Source organism: Impatiens glandulifera, chromosome 3 (assembly GCF_907164915.1).
Source record: "Impatiens glandulifera chromosome 3, dImpGla2.1, whole genome shotgun sequence".
In the NCBI taxonomy this organism is placed as follows: domain Eukaryota; kingdom Viridiplantae; phylum Streptophyta; class Magnoliopsida; order Ericales; family Balsaminaceae; genus Impatiens; species Impatiens glandulifera.
In genome coordinates, this window is record NC_061864.1 from 21,347,325 (window position 1) to 21,368,108 (window position 20,784).

The following is a 20,784-nucleotide window of genomic DNA, read 5'->3' on the forward strand; positions in this document are numbered from 1 at the left end:
TTCTCTGAATTAGGTTAAAATCTAATTTGGACAAGTAGATAATAGTTTTTAAATAAATTGTTAGTTTGAATTATTAAAAAGTTAATTAATTGATTAGAGGATAACATATATATATATATATATATGTTATTTGATATTAATCTTATATAATTTAAAATGAAGAATTCAATCACAACAAATAGGTAATAAATTTTTATTATCTGAATAAAATACATTTCAAACTTAATTTTTATACAAATTTAATAATTTTGCACCTTAATAGATCTCATGGTTTCGACCGTAACCTCAACTTCTCAAGAGTGTGTAGTAAATAATATAGTTTTTTATAACTTATTTTATTTCTCGTAATTTTATTAAATATATTCAATTATTTGTATCACAGGTCGATCAAGCATAATCAAGTTTTAATAACAATATTAGATATCCCTAATGGTTTTATTTTTGTTGTAACTTTTTTTAGGTATTTGATTAAATATTTTTTTGTTAACAGAAGTAAAAAAAAAAAAATTAATACATATTGCTTTGTTTGTATCAATACTATATAAACAATGTTATCCTCCCACTGTTCAAAACTAATGTCGGTGGTTTGTTACTTTTTATTTTATTTATTTATTTATGTATGATGACATGCTTCAAATTTTTATTTCAATGCAATAAAACCAAAAGAACCTAACCAATCCTAAAGTTAGAAAAGTGAGAAAAACCCTTTAACTTTCTCTTTATTTATCTTTTGTTTAAATTAATTATTTTAAACACACCAAGATAGCCCAATGATAAAAGACGGCTTAAAAGATCAAAAATAACGAATTTCGGTTACATTTGAAAGAATTACTTTGAACACACATTAAATTGCACTTCCTAGTAGTAAATTGATACTTTAATTTATTTATTTTTATAAAATTATAGAAATGTGAAGGATATTATATACACATGTTATATAACTTATATTACTACTATTAAGTTTGAAAAACTACATTGGATATAAAAAAAACATATATCAACATTAAGAAATTACTTTAAAATAAAAGAGATCAAACTTACTGTAAAAATTCTTAATTTTCAAAGTCTTTAAAAAAAAGTGTTTAGAAAAGAAAAAAATTACATCCTATATTTATAGCACATAAATCTTCTAAAAAAACAAATGGATCTTCTCAAATTATTAAAGAATAAAATTTTAATTTACTAGACCTAATATAAAATAATATTTTTCTTTGTTATTATGTTTTTGTTTGTTTTGACTTATTTGAATACTGATTTATTTTATATTTACTTGTCTACATTGTTATATTTTTATTTTAATAGCTTTAATAAATAAATAAAATATATCTTTAATAAAAATAAATATAAACCTTTTTTTCTAAATTGGGTTTGTTGACAAACGGACCATGATCTACAAAAGAAAGTTTTCAACTAAAATTCTCAATGATTAAATTTATCAAAAATTTAAATGATTTTGCGTGCTTTGAAATGGTCTAAATGTGACACTAAAATATATACTAATAAATAGATAAAATGATTGGACGGTTTATAGCTGATGCAACATTATACCTTATGAAGCAATTTATTCCGGATTAAACGCAATAATTCATATACATGTCCAATTGTAACAATGACACGTCAGTCCATAATAATACAATAATAAAAACTTGAACCAAATATAAATTAACTTAATTAAGTTGATGATTATAATATGGATGGATAGCTAAATATTATCATAACTATTATTTAATAAATTTGAAATTTATAGTTTTGAGTTAATATATATTTGAATTTATGGCAAATCGTAGTAGAATATGTCATAAAGAGGTGGAAGTGGAGTTGGCACCTCACTTGCTCTTACATTGTGATGGAGTGATTGTAATTTAGAGCATAGCATGACTAGTATTTAGTGAGTTACGTTAGAATGGATTGTTAGTTGTTGAGAGGTGTGGATAGAGACGGTGAATTCAGTTGGTCTGAGTCGTTTGGCTCATATCCCGCTTATTTTCTGCCAAATCATTTGACTTAAAAGAAACGTAGAACGTTCTGTGGTTGTTGTCAATCGATGCATTTAATTCATAATTATATTATTATAACAATCGGGAAGGTTTCATTGGTTAAACCAGTTGAGACAGTTGGAGAACTCATTAATCTTTTTTAAGATCTCAGTGCTCGTTAAAATTTGTTCTTTTTGTTTGATCAATGATGAACTATTTTGTGTTGTATTTTTTTTTTAAATGTTTTTTTTCAATTTTGTGATGCTTTTATCGTTAAGGTTAAACGACTCTCATCTATATCATTTTGCATTAATCATTTTTAAAAATTTATATATATTTAAATTTAATATAAATATGTAACAATTCTCTTATTTATTTGAATAACAGCTTTTTTTTAATATTATTGATGAAAATAATGTAGAAAAAGATTACGAGTTATTTAAACATTATTATTTATATTCTTAATCCAATCAGATCTTAATAAGAAATAACTGTAGATTTACAACTTAATCTCTTTTAATGCTAAAAAAGAATGAACACAAACTGGAGAAAATATCACTAGAACAATCGTAAGGTATGAGCAACAAACGACCCACCAAAAACTTAAAGTATTATTCAAATCATAAAAATCCGAGACGAAAAATTCGATTCAACTAAACATAATTTCAAATCGAACAAAATATACCACCAATATAAATATGAGCTGTGAAAATAAAAATAATGTACACTCTACTTAAAATAAAATAGACCAAAAAGACAATTATTTTTAATCTTCATCTAAAACCATTTTTTTTTAAGAGAGAATAAACTTATCTAGTTACAAAAGTCATAAAACCAATATACATAATTAATTATGGGTAATAACATTAATCCATTTTTAAACTAATTGATTTATGATTAATGAGAGGTGGATAAGGATTGATAAACATAACTAAAAAAAATTGAAGAGAGAGAATGAAAAACACGAGAAGAAGGTAGAAGGAAGAAGAAGAATGAAAAGGAAATATCTTTTCTCTGAAGTCGACTGTTTCTCCCTCCCTCCGTCCCTCTTCACCACAATTCTCGACGTCTTTGACCGTCTTTCTCCCAAAATTAAGCCTCGAGGTTAAATAAATTTCTCCCAAAAAACTCCAAAAAAACTTAGCTTTCCCGGCGTCCTAATTCTCAACCCATATAGCTTGTACATACTGTATACGATTCTTCTCAATCCCAAATCCCAAATTGCTTTTTGATTCTTCTTCTTCATTCCTTCCTTCCTTGATTCTTTCATGTCCTGAATCTGGGTTTCCACTAAAAACCCATTTGTTATTTAATTGATATCAGATCACATAGGTGAATAAAGCTTGAAGATTTTCTATTTCAACCATCAATCATCATGGCCGTCCCGACGATTGCTCTCTATGCAACCCCACCGGGTACCGTCTGTTCCACTCCTTACCCATCTTACGATTTCGATTTAACCGGCCGATCGCCGTCTTCAACTTCCTGTCCTTCCTCATCCTCTCAAAAACCCACAATCGGCGGACTTTCTTGCTTGTTTTCATCCCCACCAATTAAGCATGTATGTTCGTCGACCTACTCGACTGGCGTTGAAGATTTGGGTTCGATACGTCACGAAAGAGGCGACGAGTTCTGTAGTTCGTCTAGCTATTCGCCATATACGTCGTTAGGTTCGTGTCTGAAGAGAGATCAGAGCCCGATATCGGTTTTCCAGAATCCATTTTCTTGTAACAGTAACATAATTGGGTCTTCGAGAAGCTCTCCGATGAGAATTGGGAGAGAAAGGTATTCTGGGGATTTGAATTTGGGTGGATCGAGTGGTGGGTTGATGTTTAGGGGGTTTGTTAGGCATGCATTTGGGTCTATTGTTGATTATGACTCTCCTGCTGCTCGAATGAATGGTGTATCATTGGATTTGGATGTTGTTGAACTTCCTTTTAATATGGATGATGCTATTTTGGAAGGAAGTTCAAATGATTATGCTAAGTGTCTTCTATTCGATGCACAGTCGAAGCACGAGATTTTCTACGAGGATTTGGTTGTTAAAGCTTTTTATGAAGCCGAGAAAGCTCATAGAGGACAGGTATGGAATTGCAGGTTGTTGTTAGGGATCAGAAGGACAAAATCAAATTCAAAATCAAATTCAAATTCAAATTCAAATTCAAATTCAAAATCATGTAATTGTTGTTGAGAACAAACACATTTCAGTTGTGAATTTCATTGTCCAGGTTTGTGAAAATTCTCTAATTGATCTTTGTAGATGCGAGCAAGTGGCGATCCCTACTTAAAGCACTGCATTGAAACAGCTATTATCCTTGCAAGTATCGGTTCTAACTCCATAGTGGTGGCTGCTGGCCTCTTACATGACACTCTTGACGATTCTCTTATGACTTATGACAACATTCTTCGTAACTTTGGAGCTGAAATAGCTGATTTGGTTCAAGGGGTAATGCTCTGTTGATTCTCTTTGTTTGTTGATTTGATATAATAACAATATTCACAGATTCACAATGGTTGAACTTTTTTCTGTTTTGATTTTCTTTCGACGTTGATCCAACTATGTCTATGGCTCAAATGGTACAAGGCTATGTTTGATTAAATCTGAATTGGAATTGGAAATTGTATAATGGTTTTGTAAAATGTTGTATTTACAGGTATCGAAACTAAGTCAATTGAGTAAGCTTGCACGTGAGAACAACACTGCTTATAAAACTATTGAGGCAGATAGGCTACACACCATGTTCCTTTCAATGGAAGATGCAAGGGCTGTCCTCGTTAAACTGGCTGATCGGTTGCATAATATGAAGACACTTCAAGCGCTGCCATTGCTTAAACAACAAAGGATTGCAAAGGAAACATTGGAGATATTTACTCCCTTGGCTAATCGGTTGGGGATTTCTAGTTGGAAAGAGGAACTTGAAAATCTTTGTTTTAAGTATCTTTATCCACAAGAACAAAGAGACCTGTCTTCCAAACTTTTGAATTCGTTTGATGAGGAAAAGATTTCTTCAGCTAAAGAGAGATTAGAAGGGGCTTTAAAAGATGAATGCATTTCTTACCATGTTATTTTGGGAAGGCATAAGAGCTTGTATAGCATTCACACCAAAATGATCAAGTATGTACATTGAAACAAACTTGGTTAAATTTTGATTTTTTTACTTAAATTTGTTTATGTATGAATTAATTCCAACTTATTAATTGCAGAAAGAAGCTGAAGATGGATGAAATTCATGATATTCATGGTTTACGGTTGATAGTTGAAAAAGAAGAAGATTGTTACAGCGCACTGAAGGTTGTTCATCGGTTGTGGCCTGAGGTGTCCGGGAAATATAAGGACTATATAAATCATCCAAAATTCAATGGGTACGTAATGGTCTCATTTGGAAACACTTCCTTTTCAGATTTATAAACCAACAAAAATAATAGAACCCACAAAGATAGCTCAAGCAGAAAGAATCTTGCATAAAAAAACCAAAGGCTAAGAACCCCTTGAAGTGGTGGTCATGGCTATTGTGTTCGTGTTAGCTTTTTCAAGAAAATAAACTGATTTTCACTAAAGAAAAAAAATACAAAAACAATTAGTTTCGCTGAAGAACCAAAGGAATGGCCTATTTATTGTTGTTTGCATTTTGCTAAATATGGTTTCTCTTTCGGTTGGCTGTTGCAGGTATCAGTCGCTCCACACGGTTGTAATGGGTGAAGGCAATGTACCTCTTGAAGTTCAGATTCGGACAAAAGAGATGCATTTGCAAGCCGAGATAGGTTTTGCTGCTCATTGGAGGTACAAGGAAGGAGACAACCAATACTCGGCGTTTGTACTTCAAATGGTTGAGTGGGCCCGATGGGTCGTCTCCTGGAAGTGCCTGACAGCCGTCAATAATCAAGACGATTCAAAGAAACCATCTTGCAAATTTCCTTCTCATGCCAAAGATTGCCCTCATTCATATATACCCAACTGTGGTAACAATGGACCTGTTTTCGTGGTGATGGTTGAAAATGAAAAGGTAAAAACCTCATTTTTCATCTGTGTCTTTATTCTATGTCTGTTTAGGAATTGAATTTGACCTTTACTCACAGCATGTTATCAAATTAACTTACATATCAAGAATTTAAAGTGTAGATATTTTCATTTAGTTTATTCACTATTCATTTCCAGACACTTAAAACTTAGTATTCAACATTCCCAACACTTAATTTTCAGTTTGATCATAGTCTAAATACCACCGCCCTTCTTATGGAACAGATGTCAGTGCAAGAACTAGCGGCAAATTCAACCATTCAAGATCTTCTTGCAAGAGCTGGTAGGGGAAGCTTCGGGCGCTCTCCATATGGATTTCCAGTTAAGGAAGAATTACGCCCTAGGCTGAATAGACAACATATAAACGATCCAACCTATAAGCTGAAAATGGGAGACATGGTGGAGTTGACCCCGGCTATACCTGACAAGTCATTGACGGAATATAGAGAAAAAATTCAGCGAATGTATGAAAGACGTTTCTCTGCCTCAACCAGTTTGCTCTAAAACTTCCCCGAAAACAAAACATGGTGGTGGGCAGAAAAGAAAAAAGAAGAAAAAAAAGGGGTCATAATCTACCATATTCTTCTTGTTGTTCTTCATTCATTATTTATATTAATGACAAAATGCTCATTATAAAAAAAAATTGTTTATTTGGGGGGAGATTTAGGGAAGGAAGGAAGGATTGGAGGGAAGAAGCATTATTGTGATTTGTTTGATACTTGTTCATAAAAAAATGCAAATTGAACTTGTGTTACATGTACATTGAAGTTGATGTATTGGAATGATAGAAGAATATAGCTTGACTTAATCTAATTGTGTTTCCATATATTTATTATTATTGTTTTTCTTTCAGATTTGATTGTTTAGGCTATTTGTTTAAGTAAATCTTCTGTTTTTCCTAACTATTTAATACCATTCTTATCTTTTAAATTATTTTTTTTAACCAAATTAATAAAAAAATTATTAATATTTAAGGAAGAAAAATTAAATTAAATAACTAATATATATTTACTTTTTTATGATGATAGTTTGTTTTTCTAGAGAATTAATATTTAAGAAAGAAAAATTAAATTAAATAAATAATTTTTATATTTGAAATGATAGTTTATTTTATACAGTGAGTTTATTTTTTGAAAATCATATCAAAACTTAAGCATCAGTTTTGAATTATTTTTAACCATTTATTTTTTCTATTTTTACAAAACAATGGATTAATGAAATTGTTTCACCTTTAAACAAAATTATTTATTTATTTTTAAATATAGTATACAAGGTGATCCGAAAATTTTCAAAACAGTTTATAAAATAGAATGTGACTGGAATAATAAATTCACTCTCAAGAATTGACATCCCTGATTATGAATCTCAATTTAAGACATGCTTATAATAAGAATAGCCATGATCTCTAAGACCATCTCCAACCCATAAACTCATTATCAAACTCAAAATGCAGTAAATATCTCATCAAACAGTAATTCATCTACGACCCAAAACTTATTCTCAAACCTAAAAGAATATTCTTAGAATATTTTTTTCTTACACTAACTTTTTAACCTTATTAATATTATCTATATATTTATCAACTTTACATATTTAACTCCAATCTTTTCTCTTTCATTTAATAAAATTAAAATAAAATTAATTATATATCAATAATTCATGAACAACAAAATAATTCTAATACATTTAAATAAATATATTATATTAAAACAAATATTGTTAACATATTATAAGATAATTTATAAAATTAAAATTTAAAATATAAGTTAAAAATATAAAGTAAATTATAAAATATAAAATAAATTAGATTAAATTTCAAATATAATAAATTTAATGATTTAATTATATATTTAGAAAACAATTTAATTTTTTATCTTAAAAATAAAAAAATATATATATAAGTTTAAGAATTAATTTAAATGTAAAAAATATATATATAACCTAAGGGCCATCTTTTTAAAATGGTCAAAATGCAGGCATATTTGCGTTTGGTTGGAGGAGAGAAAGGGTGAAAAACTCGTTTTGAGTTTTTTTTTTTTTTTTTTTTTTTGAAGATGGTCTAAATAAATATTATAATTAGATGCAAACAATATTTTTTTTTTTTGTCTGAATTAAGTATAAATTATTGTTAAATTGTTTAAAAACATATATATATTTTGGACCATACCTCATTCAAATAAAAATACATTTTTTTTTCTTTATTGGTCACAACATTCTAATTGAATCCAATGTTAATTTTTGTTTTACCTCAAATTGTAATGATAAATCCAATTCAATTTCAAATTATTGATAAGCAAATGAGCCTAAAATTGCAATAATTGTATATCAAGCAAGTCTTGGAAAGTTAGAAATATATGTATGATGCATAATACTGAATAAAGGTTATTCATTATTCACTACAAATAAGCATAATTGGATTAAGAAACATCTAAAAGATTTATGACGCATTTTCATTAGTCCCCAATGTTTCGCACACACCTAGGGGGGTTAACCACAAATCAAATAGGCACAAGTTATGACAATGATTGTCAAAAAATAAAAACCGAGTTACCCAAATAAAAAAATAACCCAACAAAAAAATAGAAGAAAAAAATAGCCTCTTTGAAGAGACGATCTACTACAATGGACCAATTTCCCGTGTCATCGTCTCCTTTTAGAGGCACGTATATCTGTTTGAAATATGGATGTTGGAATGAGAAATCTTTAATTCAAATAATATATGCAAATACTATAGGAGAGATATAATATGCCACAATAATAAAGTTCTGTTTCAAATGTGATCCATCTAAATCTAAATCCAGACATAAAACATGTTTCTAAACGAAGTGTCAATATCATTAAAGAAAATAAAGACATTTCCGAATCTGGAAACACTCATTTTACTAATTCTGGCTTTGGTTTGACATAAAACTTCACATATGCTACATTCAACAATAGTAATTGATTAACTTCTTCATACTTCTAAAAGAGCTTAAGCAATAATACTGAATAGAGTAAACTTAATCAAATTTCACAAGGTTAAGCATTAATAGATACATGATAGCGACAGTTTTAGTTCGAGTTTAAGATAAATGTACTCACATTATAGAGAGAAGAATATACAAATCTTATTCATCACATCAAGTTAGCCCCATGCCATTGAACAAGCATAATTCACCACCAGTTTGCCATCAAACCCAAAATTCTGAAAAAAATAAAATATATTTACAAGTTAGATATATAACAAAACTAAATATATGTTTAATCTTTAACTAAAACAAAGAATGAAGGCTGCAAAGAGAAGCTTAACATTGTAAGTCAAAAGAAGGAAAATGAATGATCAATTTAATGCAACTTACATTGTAAAGATCACTGACCAACTCATCTGGGTTAGGAGAAAAGGCGCTGTTCACGTACACAAACTAGCAAAAAGAGAAGAAAATTAAGTTGCCGTCAATGAATGGATAATTGATACAACCAAAGGAACAATATTCACCACTGTCTCCCTGTGAAGCTGTCGACGAAGAAAGTCTATGACTTTGGCAAACTTATCAGTCCCTGCAATCTATAAATAAAATAAGCATCAACATTCACATATACCCTAGATGATAGCTAGGAAATGTTTTCTCTTACAAACAATACAAGATAAACCAATAAATGGATACAAGCCAGCCTGAATACATTAGCATGTTTGGTGATTATGATTTTCTATTTTCTTATTATTATTAAAATTCTCATATATGTCAACATTATGAGAATTTATTTTCTAATTTGAATTGAAACCCATGCCTTCGAGTAATCGAATGTCCCATTAAATCACGTGGAGAATCTAAGAAACTACGGAGAAAATTGAGAATGGTTGGCATACCTTGAACTTGGCTTGCTTGAGAATTGGGGCATCACCAGTAGCTCTAAGATGCACAACAACTGCAACGAAATAAAGCATTAACATAAAATTCAGTAAAAATGTAAGACTAGGTGTGTACACACTAATAGCTTATAGTATTTTCTTCATAGAACCACCAACAGACCTTTTGCAGCAGATTTGGGTGTTTCTGAAGCCATTATTTTGCAAAGTCCCAGAATGGAAGATGTTCAAGCTTTTTGTATATAGAAGATTAAGCTGTAGGGAGATCACATAAGATAAAATATAACTTTTCAAATTGCAACATGCAGTTATCTAGCTTATGGTAAGGCTAAAAGTACTTGAGAAGAACAAAAAGGAGGGAAAGGTCAATGAAAGGCACAATTTTGAAAACAGTTTGGGTTCAGTTTCCCATAATGGTAGTGACTAGTGACTCCATGCATATCTAGCATCCTAAACTAAGGAAGATGACATACGGTTGAATAGTTAGTAGGAGATCATTGTCATTTACTTACAACATGAAGAGAACAAAACAGTAGTATAAGAAGAATAACACCAACAGCAAAAACAATCTCAATGCAAAATAATAAAAAGAAGCAGCTATGCATGTATACAAAAGCACAACAAAGGTTCAGCATGAAAACATCCCCATTGATACGAAATAGTCTACAAGACGACCCATTCAAGTTCTAGAACTCTATTTCATCTGATAACAGGCATTATTCAGTCTTATTAGTGCCAGACTAATATTCATACTAATTACAGTTACAATGACCAAGAAGGGTCAACCTAAACAGAGGTTATTTGCAGAATTGATCAAACCTTAGACTCCATTCATGTACTGATATGTGCCTTAGAAATCTTATTTGCATCAAATCTCTAATGATCAAAAGTCTTACATAGATTAAAAGGCTATTTCACTGATAAAACTTAGAAGCAGATTCTACTGAATGGATTTTGGCCATAAATTTAACAACCATGCATTGATGCAATCAGTTCTTCGATACCCAAGAACCCTAATCATTAGATTGATATAATTAAAGACAAAACTAACACAACAGAGGAGATTTATCTAGCGTTTATCCCATCGACAAAAGAGTTCAATTTCTTTTAAGCATCTTCTAATCATAAGACAAAGTTATGAACGTTTAAGAACAGAGATTAGAAGGGTACCAAAGATTTCAGCTTTGGCGTTCGCAATTTGAAGATGTATTTAAAACCCTAATCTTCCCGTCGCGACGATCCCATCGGTAAACGAAGATGAAAATTGCAGACTTGATCGCCGCATCAAGTTAAGTGATACTGGAATCTAAATTAACTCCTTGACTTGTTTTTAATGTTCAAATTAACCACATAACTCTATATTATGATCAAACTCCCTTAAACTTGTTTAATAAATTAATACAACCATTGTCCCCTTATTTTAAACTTATTTTCTTTTATAAAATAATTTTTATTTATAAAGACTCAATTAGCTTAATGAGAGTACATGAATTCATATAATAATCACAATCTCCAATGAGGAACCAAAATTGATAATTTGACCCCAAAAAAATAAAATAAATTCTAAAGACACAATTAGCTTAATGAGAGCACAAAAATTCATATAATAATCACAATTTTATAAAAAAAAATGTTTTATATATTTAATTATATAATAAATTTATTAAAAAGTTGTTGAGGTGACATTAACCCATAGACATAAAACATCTTTTAAAGTTCACTAAAATGATCTTGTTTGTTTATTTTTAAAAAAAAAATTATAAGTTATTTTATGTATGGTGGATAGGTACTATATTTTTTATCCATTATTGTATTGAAAATTTTGGCATAGAAAAAAATCTTACGGTTATCTTATCGTTATTTCAGTATACCAAAATCTCGGTACGATACAAGTAAAATATCGATCTTATCGAATATTAACGGTAAACCTCAATTTCGATACGATATAATTATTATACCGTTTAGAAAATATATATTTTAGAATTAAATATGAAATTTATTATAAAGTAAAATAAATTTATTAAGATTGGTTGATTCATTATTAATTGATTAATTTTATTTAAAAGTTCATGGTGGATTAAATCAAAAATTGAAATGAAAGTTAAAACCTAATTATTTATAAGAGATATATATATATATATATATATATATTTTGTTTCGGTATATATTGATATATCAAAATTTAATTTTTTTTATATTTTTACCTTAAAGTATCGATATTATACATTACTATTTTGTTGTATACCGAAGAAATGATAAATTTAATATTTTACAGTAAGATATTTCGATATACTAAAGTTATCGTATCCCACCACTATTCTTATGAGAAAAAAATATATATTATTTGACTATTTCAAGATTCCTCGTATTCTATTTATTTGTCTTTTATATCCACTAGTTTATACTAATTACATCACAATTGACACAAAAGATGTATTGATTTTCAAATATTTTATTAAATAGGTAAGCTATCATTTTGTATGATTTGTAATTTTGTTGGTTTTATTCAATTTTATGTTATGAAATAGTTAATAAAAAATAACTATTCACAAGTTTGTGATGAATAGGTAAGCTATCATTGTTAGAAGTCAAATTCAACTCATTGATTTAGCTTTTTCATAGAACTTTCCCTGATTTAAGGATTTCAATTGAAAATAGAAAGATGTGACGATTCATAAGTATATTTGAAATTATAGACAACACAAGTATTAAATAAATATATTTAAGTACAAATGAAATAATAATAAAAAGATGCTAATTAAAGCAGTACTAACTTAATTAATGCTAGTGTTAATGGAATATTATTTAGTTTAATAAGTGAATCAAATTTGGATCAGAAATAATATTATTTTATAAAAGTAAATCTCTTTTTTATAATGAGTAGATTACGAAGAGTAAGTATAATAATTATATTTTAATAAAAACTAAAATATTAAATCGACTTTATTTATTTTTTATTATATATATTTTTATTTTTCAGTTTAGATTTATCATATTAAATATCAATAATTTGAATTATTAATTTTTTTTGATAATTTCACGAATAAAACTTCACTCAATATAAATATGTCATAATTTTTTAAGTATAAAAAATATTTATAAATAAAATATCATAATTTTGAAAAAAAATTCACTTCAAACAATCCTATTTAATTGAGTATGGTAAATTAATGATATTATGTTAAATATTATTATATATATTTAACAATTATTCATTTTAATAATTATTGTAATTTTACTTATTAATATTTTTTTGTAAATGAATGAATATATTTAAGAGAAAATGTTTTAATTTATATATATATATATATATATATATATATATATATATATATATATATATTATTAAATACTTTAATATAAGTTTATTATATGATGTTTCATCCATATTTTAAATCCAAATATTATGTTTATTTTTCAATTTGTATGGGTAAAATACACATCATAATAAGTTTATTTGTTATTATTGTTTTTTATTTTGTTAAAAATTAAAATTAATTATATTTATATAAAAAATTGATTATTTTTTTTAATTTAAAATTTTATCAAAAAATTATTTTTTCATCTGTTTTTCATCTTTTTTAAATTTCAATTAATTCAATCATACATTTTATATCATATACAAATAAAATTACTTTTTATTTTTATTTTTAGTTTTTATTTTACACATTTTAAAATTAATAATAATAATAATAAAATACTCATTTTCAAATAAACATAATTTTTTTTAATTATTATTACAAATCTTTGCTTTTCGAAGGAGATCACTCCCTACCCACTTTGACTATTTTTTTCTATTTGAATATGCACCCATCTTCCCCCCTCAAAAGAGCTAATTTGATTTGAATTTTTTATTCAAAATTTAATCATTTAATTATATTTATTTTTTATTTCTTTCCAAAGATAATATATATACATATAATAAATTGATCATGTGATATTATATTTGTGTATAAAAAAAATATTGAAGAAGTGAATATATATATATTTAAATTTATGTTTTATTATTACTATTAAAATAATTTTATATAAACATATAAAAAAAAATTAGAAGAAAATGGAATAAATGAAAAAGAATCGATAAAACAAATTTAGAAAGAGGAGAATAAATAAAAGAGAATTAATAAAAAATATTAAAAGTGATGATGAGAAAAATTGCATTTAAAATGTGTTTATTATAAGTTTTACATTAACTTATTATGCAAAAGGCTAAACACAAAAATGAAACACTTTATCAAACATGTCCTAGGAGAAATATAGGACATCTCCAAACAAGCACTAAACTTTTGTCTCAAACTTATTAATTTATAATCTCATGTTACCTTATTATTATTATATGGTGTAGAAAATAAAAACTAAATTTAAAATATTGCTAGTCTGAACTTGAACCCAAATCATTAATTTGTTGGTGAAACTGAAAAAAAAAAAACCATCATCAGTAATGAGGAGTGGTTGACATTTGAACAACAGCATCTGAGTCAAAGAAGGTTTCTAATTCTTCCCAAAACATTAAAGGATCATAAGAAGATGAACCACAACCGCCATTAATCATTTGATCATCACCTTGAAGCTCAAACCTTAATTCTTGCGAAATATCCAACAAGAACTCATTGTTCATCATCGACAAGGCATCCGACAATGGGCTTCGAGCATGATCGCGATTGTTGTCATCACCTTTTCCGCAATCTAAAGATGATGAACCAGATGAGTGGCTTTGCCCCACCGGATGTTGTTCTTCAACAAAGTTAGAGAATTGTTGGATACTACCATTGACTTGCTCTTGACGTGGTTCCGCATCGCATCTTGATGAAGACGATGATAACGATGATGTTGTTAGGATTGTAGAATTGGACCCGCTTTTGTTTGGAATTGGTTGAGGATTATGTTTGGTTATTTGCACCTTTTTTGCAATATAAGTGTTCCAATAATTCTTTATCTCGTTGTCAGTTCGTCCTGGAAGTCGTCCAGCTATTAAGGACCACCTACAAGAAAATTCCAAACATATAACACTTAGGAATCGGTTGAACAATTATCATAGATTTATTTGAATAAAGAAATGTAATTATACCTATTTCCAAGAAGTTTATGAAGTCTAATAATGAGATCTCTCTCGTCCTCGCTGATATTTCCTCTCTTAATATCAGGCCTAAGATATTTGAGCCATCGAAGTCTGCAACTTTTTCCGCATCTCTTTATACTCGTCTCTTTTGGAATTCTGTTCCACTTTCCTTCACCATTAAGTTTAACATAATCTCTTAATATCGCATCTTCACTCTCCGTCCAAGCGCCTCTTTTCAATTGTTCTTTCGAGTGACTTACCTTCTTCAACATATCTTTAGACGAGATCAATCTCGAACTAAGTTTACTTTAATTTGTGTTAGATCTTTAAAGAGATTTGAAGAGAAAACATGAATGAATAAGTGTAGTTGATTCAATGGTTTTATAAGGGGAATATATTATTTATATATTAGCATGTCCCATGCAACATTAAATTTCATTATTTTATTTTATTTTATTTAAATTTATGACTATTAATAATTAACCAGTGTGGATCTGATTTACACATGAGGCACGCTATATAAGTTTGTTGGCAAAATATTTAATAATGCATTTTTAGAGCACCCATCCCTAGAAGCTAGCTTTATTTATTTGAATATTTGTTTGTTTTACTCCCCTTAGTCAAATGATAAGGATTTTAATGAGTTTTTTTGGAACTTGGCGTTGCAGCTGGCCGGTGATGAAGTAATTAATATCAATTCTTCAATATTATTATCACAAGTTATTTTTTCACAACACATAAAAGAGAGTCAATTTTGGGTAAATCTTATATGATATATGAGTTCATGATGTACGACTTTTGTAACGTCTCGCCTATGGATGTATGTCACAATGGATGCTTGATATTATTTGTTTTTGTTTTCTTCGATAGATCATGTACGGTATGTCGATCGATGACGTTGTGGAAAATTTTATGCTTTAAGCACCATAACACGACTATTTTGTTTGGGTTCAATTTCATTTTCATTGCATAATGAATCAAAATGAATTAGGATAGTATAATTAGTTTTGTTTGGACCAAACCTTGATGAAAATAATTATATTTAAGCAAACACTTGTAATAATTAATGTGGGGCATGAGTTGTTAATAAAATTATTGAATTGATCTTAAAAATCAGAAAATTGTTTTTTAATTTGATTTGATTTTATAATAGTTATCATCAATCATTTTGAATTTTATAATGAAGGAAATACTAGTGACCATGTGTTAAATCGATCTCTGCAGGTTTTTGATTTCTATTGAATCTGCGGCGGTCTAGTCTCAATCTCATCATGATGTATGCTGTCTTTTTGCAGGAAAAAAAAAAAACTTTCTTTAATGATTTCAATCCACCTGTCTTTCATTTGCACCATCTTGAAAGTTTGTTGAAAACATCAATTTTACATGTTTATGAGAGAATAAAATATTAATATTATTTTTTAGAAGAATTTTGTTTAAATTATTAATTTAAATAGAGATAATATATAATAAATTCTTTAAATTAATTTAAATAGAGATAATATATAATAAAAGATTAATTAATTAGATATTGATTTAGGGTTTGTTTGGATTTGAGTTTTTAAATAACTTGTGTGTTATTTAAAAATATATATATATATTCATAGTAATTTTAAGAAGGTGTAGATTGTTTTAGAAAAAAATTTAAAATGTATTAATATTTATTGATAAAATAAAAATAATAATAATTTAAAATAAAATATATTTTAATATTTTAGTTAATTAATATGTGAATAATTATAAGTTGAAATTTCATAAAGTTAAATTATTTAAATAATTTTAACCAAACAAAATAACAAAACAAATCTTAGAATATATTTTTTTTCTAAGGAGGTCTAAGCTAATATTGTATTCCCAACCAAAAAATTCATTATAAACCTCAAAGGCTCAAAAGAGTGAAAATACAATAAATGGCTCATTCAGTAGTAATTTATTTCTAACTTAAAATCCCCTCTTCTAGCCTAGCAGCAAAAAGAGGTGGATACCAACCCTAAGTTCTTGGGTTCGAGCCCGTCGGGCGACAAGTTTTGCGCTTGGTTAAATGATTAAGTGTGTTTGCAGGCTACATACTTAATCCGTTGTCCCATTTTTTATTTTTTATTTTTTTTATTTCTAACTTAAAAACTCATTTTTAAATTTAAAAGAATATTTTAAAAATATTTACTTTTACACAAATTTTTTTAATACTACTTATATATTTATCAATTTTACAAACTAAACTCCAATACTTTTTTCAAACTCACACTAATTAAATAAAATTAATTATAAATTAATAATTTATACATTTACAAAAACAAATTAAACATTATTAAATAAACAAACATAAATAACACTACACGAACGAAAATTACATAAAACAATATTATTAAAAACAAAATTAAACATTATTAAATAAACAAAAATTACTCTACATACATAAAAAATTACATTAAAACTAACATTATTAAAAATTATTTTATTATTTTATAGTTTTTTTTTATCAATGTTCATTATTATCTATTTACGAAATTTAAAAAATATTAATAAAAAAGAAATAATAAAAATAAAAAATGTATCAATAAATTATATAAAATATATAAAATTAACCTATTAATATAGTTAGAGAGACTTTGTAAAAAAAAATTGAGTAGGTAAACAGTATATACACATAATTGTGTTTTTATGTGAGAGAAAATGATAAATTTATTTTGAGTTTTGGAAAATGATGATAAATTTATTTTGAGTTTTGGTTTAGACTATTTTCGTTTCATATACACATTTTTAAATTTAAAATGTAGTAATTGTTACATTAAAAACTCATTTTCAAACTAAAAAAAATATTATAGGAATATTTTATTTTATACCAACTTTTTAAATTATTTTAATAATTACCTATATATTTATTAACTTTATAAATTAAATCCTAATATTTTTTTAAATCCACCCTCATTAAAGAATGTTATGATAAAATTAATTATAAATCAATAATTTATATATATAAAAAATAATAATAGAAATATAAAATTATTAATCCTATTTGTATTAATTGTCTAGAGGAGTGATAGAGTGAGGGAATTTAGTGAGGAAATTTGGTGAGGAATGACGTGTCATTACCTTCATTGTTGAAAAATGTAAAAGTGGGAGGAAAGAGAGAAAAGAGAGAAATTATTTGATTTTTTCAGCGAATAAGATTATGCCACATCATTCCCTCACCAAATTCCCCCACCTAATCATTTCTCTAGTTAACTTTTATTATTTATGTTATATTTTTAATTATTGTGAAAATGTAATTTTTTTTGTAAGTATGGTAAGAGATGTATTTTTAATTATTGTGAAAATGTAATATTTTTTTTTGTAAGTATTGTAAGAGATGTATTTTTAATTATTGTAACAAATATAATTTTTATTTTTAAGTATTTTTAAGAAATATAATTATTGTATTTGGCTATTTTTTAGTTTTTTTTATCAATATTATTTATTATTATAAATTTATGATACATAAAAATATTAATATAAATATATAAGATAAAATAACAAATTAAACCTATAAATAAATTATATACAAAATTAAATATAAAATTTAATTAAATTAAAAATTAAAAAACTAAATTAAATGTTTAAAATAAATTATATAAAAAACTTAAATATTTAAATCAAAATATTAATAAATTTAAAGAGTTTCTTTTGAATTTTCAATTCATTTACGTGTTCACATAATGTACTGTATAACGCATATGTAAGTTATTTTTTTTTAGAGAGAATAAGGTGTAATCACATTTTTGGGTTTATGTTTGAGGTTGAGTTGGAGGAGAAAAATGGGTTTTGGTATGCGTGTATGCAGGACCATTCCATTGAAGATGCTCTTAGGTGTGGGTTAGAGATGATTTCAACTCATTTTGGGGTGATTTTACATGTTGGTTGGAGATGCTCATACATAATTAAAGTTTGTATTATTTTTTAAAGAAAAATGATAAAAGAGCTGGAAAAATAATGACAAAAATAATGTAAGAAAATAATTTGTCATCCTTTGAGTGAATTGAAAATTTAAAAATTATTTCTCCTATTAAAATCTTAATCCACTTAAGGGATGACACATTATTTTCTTACACTTTCTTCTCATTATTTTTTCATTTTCTATCATTTTTCTTTTTTAAAATTGTTCAATGTGAAAACTCGAAACATGACCATGTCTTCTCTTTGATATTATGAATACTAATTGATTATTTTATTTGTTTCATTATAGTTAATGCAATTTTAACATTCACGGTTAAAACTAGTTGTAATCCATTTTTTTTTATGTTCCCATTATGTTCTTGCAACTATTAGTAAACAAACAAAAGTTTTTTTTGGGGATTTATAAGTATCATAACAAATGAGGCTATATTTTTTTTTGGTTAATTTGTCCAAAATAGTAAACCCATTTCAAATCCGTAGTTTTATATCTCTGTATATGTTAAAATACATCTTTATAAATTGTTATTATGATTTTCTACTTTGTTTGACTTTGAATCTTTTGTTCTATTCTCTTAAGGAATATAATTAACATAGTCAAAGTAAAAGATGTAGAACAAGCCCAACTGAATTCTCATGCTTGACTATTTCTTTTTGTGCTATGTCAAACTAAGACTATTCATAATATCATCTTTGAACAGTCATCTTGTTAGAGTAGAGTATCTTCTATTATAATTTTTGGTAAGCCAAAATTGAAGACAAGTTTGTTTAATACATAAATGGATTGATGTTTGATAGTTTCAACTTGTTATATCGCTTGATGTTTAAGTGTATGACTTCATCGATCATTATATGAAATTAGAAGTCAAATTAGGCCATCAACTAGGCGTAACAAAAACAATCGATAAAAGTTAAACTTTCTAGGATCACAACTAAATTAGTTCCTAGAGAACCGAATGTTTCATCTTGATGATTACATTTCGTGATAGATAAAGCTTGAGCTAATGTTATTAATTGATTATAAATAATCTAATTTTGTTTATTCCCTAAAAATATTTACAATTTAACTTAACACGTATGAGTGAGAATAAATTGTCTTATTAAATTTATTATATAACAAAATATATAATATATTAATAAAATACTTTATGTATTACTTATAATTAAGTGTTGTTAATTGCATATTCAACATTGGAATGTTGCTAAAATATAGTGTAATTGGAGACTAAAGAATGGATATAAATGTTTAACTAATTAAACATATTTATGTTGTGACATCACTTTGAACAAAACTTAAAGTCTTGTTTGGTATTATATTTGTATCCGGTGGAGTAATAACTCTAGGTATTAAATATATTAATTTAAAGTTAATGGTAAATAATACTGGTTTTTGTTTTTGTTGATTGTTGATTTTTTTCCCCTTTTATTTGTCGTTTTAATTTTTTTGTGTTGATTTTATTTTTATTTATGTGCAACTTTTTTTACAATAAAGTTTTTGTAATAGATAACTTTCTCAGGTAAAAAAATAAAATAAAAATTGGCTTCAATGATGTCATTCAAATAGGGAATATTTAGTATTTTTCTCTTAAACTTTTACTTAGCATTGTTCTTTAAAATTTTTTTATTTAATTTATACAAAATTAGTTTTCCAATCAATCATTTCTCACCAATCATATCACTCATTTCATTAACCAAAATACTAAAATACTTTCTACTTTAAATTATTATTTTTTATTTTATTTATATATATCAATACCATTTAAGTCATTTTACCATATAAAATCATCACATTCTCAAAATCATCAACCATCATTACTTTTTTCTCTTTCTAGATTATTCAAATAACCCCAATTTAATCTTATATTGTTTTTTTTAAGATATTTCGAATTTAATTTTGCTCACTTTTTAAAATTAAGTTTAAATATCTCTTTCATTTATTTTAAAAATTAATACCGTT

General features: G+C 26.7%; 3 protein-coding genes across 4 annotated transcripts; 1 reads left to right on the forward strand and 2 right to left on the reverse strand.

Moving 5' to 3' along the window:
- Window positions 1–2,976: 2,976 nt before the first annotated feature.
- On the forward strand, window positions 2,977–6,807 carry LOC124929224 (probable GTP diphosphokinase RSH2, chloroplastic). Its single transcript, XM_047469525.1, has 6 exons — window positions 2,977–4,059; window positions 4,237–4,422; window positions 4,631–5,091; window positions 5,181–5,339; window positions 5,644–5,980; window positions 6,220–6,807. Exons 1-6 carry the CDS (start codon window positions 3,352–3,354, stop codon window positions 6,496–6,498), a joined length of 2,130 nt encoding a protein of 709 aa, XP_047325481.1. The 5' UTR covers window positions 2,977–3,351; the 3' UTR covers window positions 6,499–6,807.
- A 1,616-nt stretch (window positions 6,808–8,423) lies between these two features.
- LOC124931720 (ubiquitin-like protein ATG12) lies at window positions 8,424–10,256 on the reverse strand. Of its 2 annotated transcripts, XM_047472249.1 has the most exons (6): window positions 10,005–10,256; window positions 9,842–9,900; window positions 9,470–9,538; window positions 9,333–9,395; window positions 9,076–9,178; window positions 8,424–8,663 (listed from the first exon to the last, which is right to left on the reverse strand). In XM_047472249.1, exons 1-5 carry the CDS (start codon window positions 10,036–10,038, stop codon window positions 9,119–9,121), a joined length of 285 nt encoding a protein of 94 aa, XP_047328205.1. In that variant the 5' UTR covers window positions 10,039–10,256; the 3' UTR covers window positions 8,424–8,663; window positions 9,076–9,118. The 2 variants fall into 2 exon arrangements, with proteins under 2 accessions (XP_047328205.1, XP_047328204.1); XM_047472248.1 differs by lacking the exon at window positions 8,424–8,663 and having other exon boundaries at window positions 8,921–9,178; window positions 10,005–10,254.
- Window positions 10,257–14,276: 4,020 nt separating this feature from the next.
- LOC124929981 (transcription factor MYB82-like) lies at window positions 14,277–15,172 on the reverse strand. The gene is made up of 2 exons (XM_047470354.1): window positions 14,910–15,172; window positions 14,277–14,823 (listed from the first exon to the last, which is right to left on the reverse strand). Exons 1-2 carry the CDS (start codon window positions 15,170–15,172, stop codon window positions 14,277–14,279), a joined length of 810 nt encoding a protein of 269 aa, XP_047326310.1.
- Window positions 15,173–20,784: the final 5,612 nt, after the last annotated feature.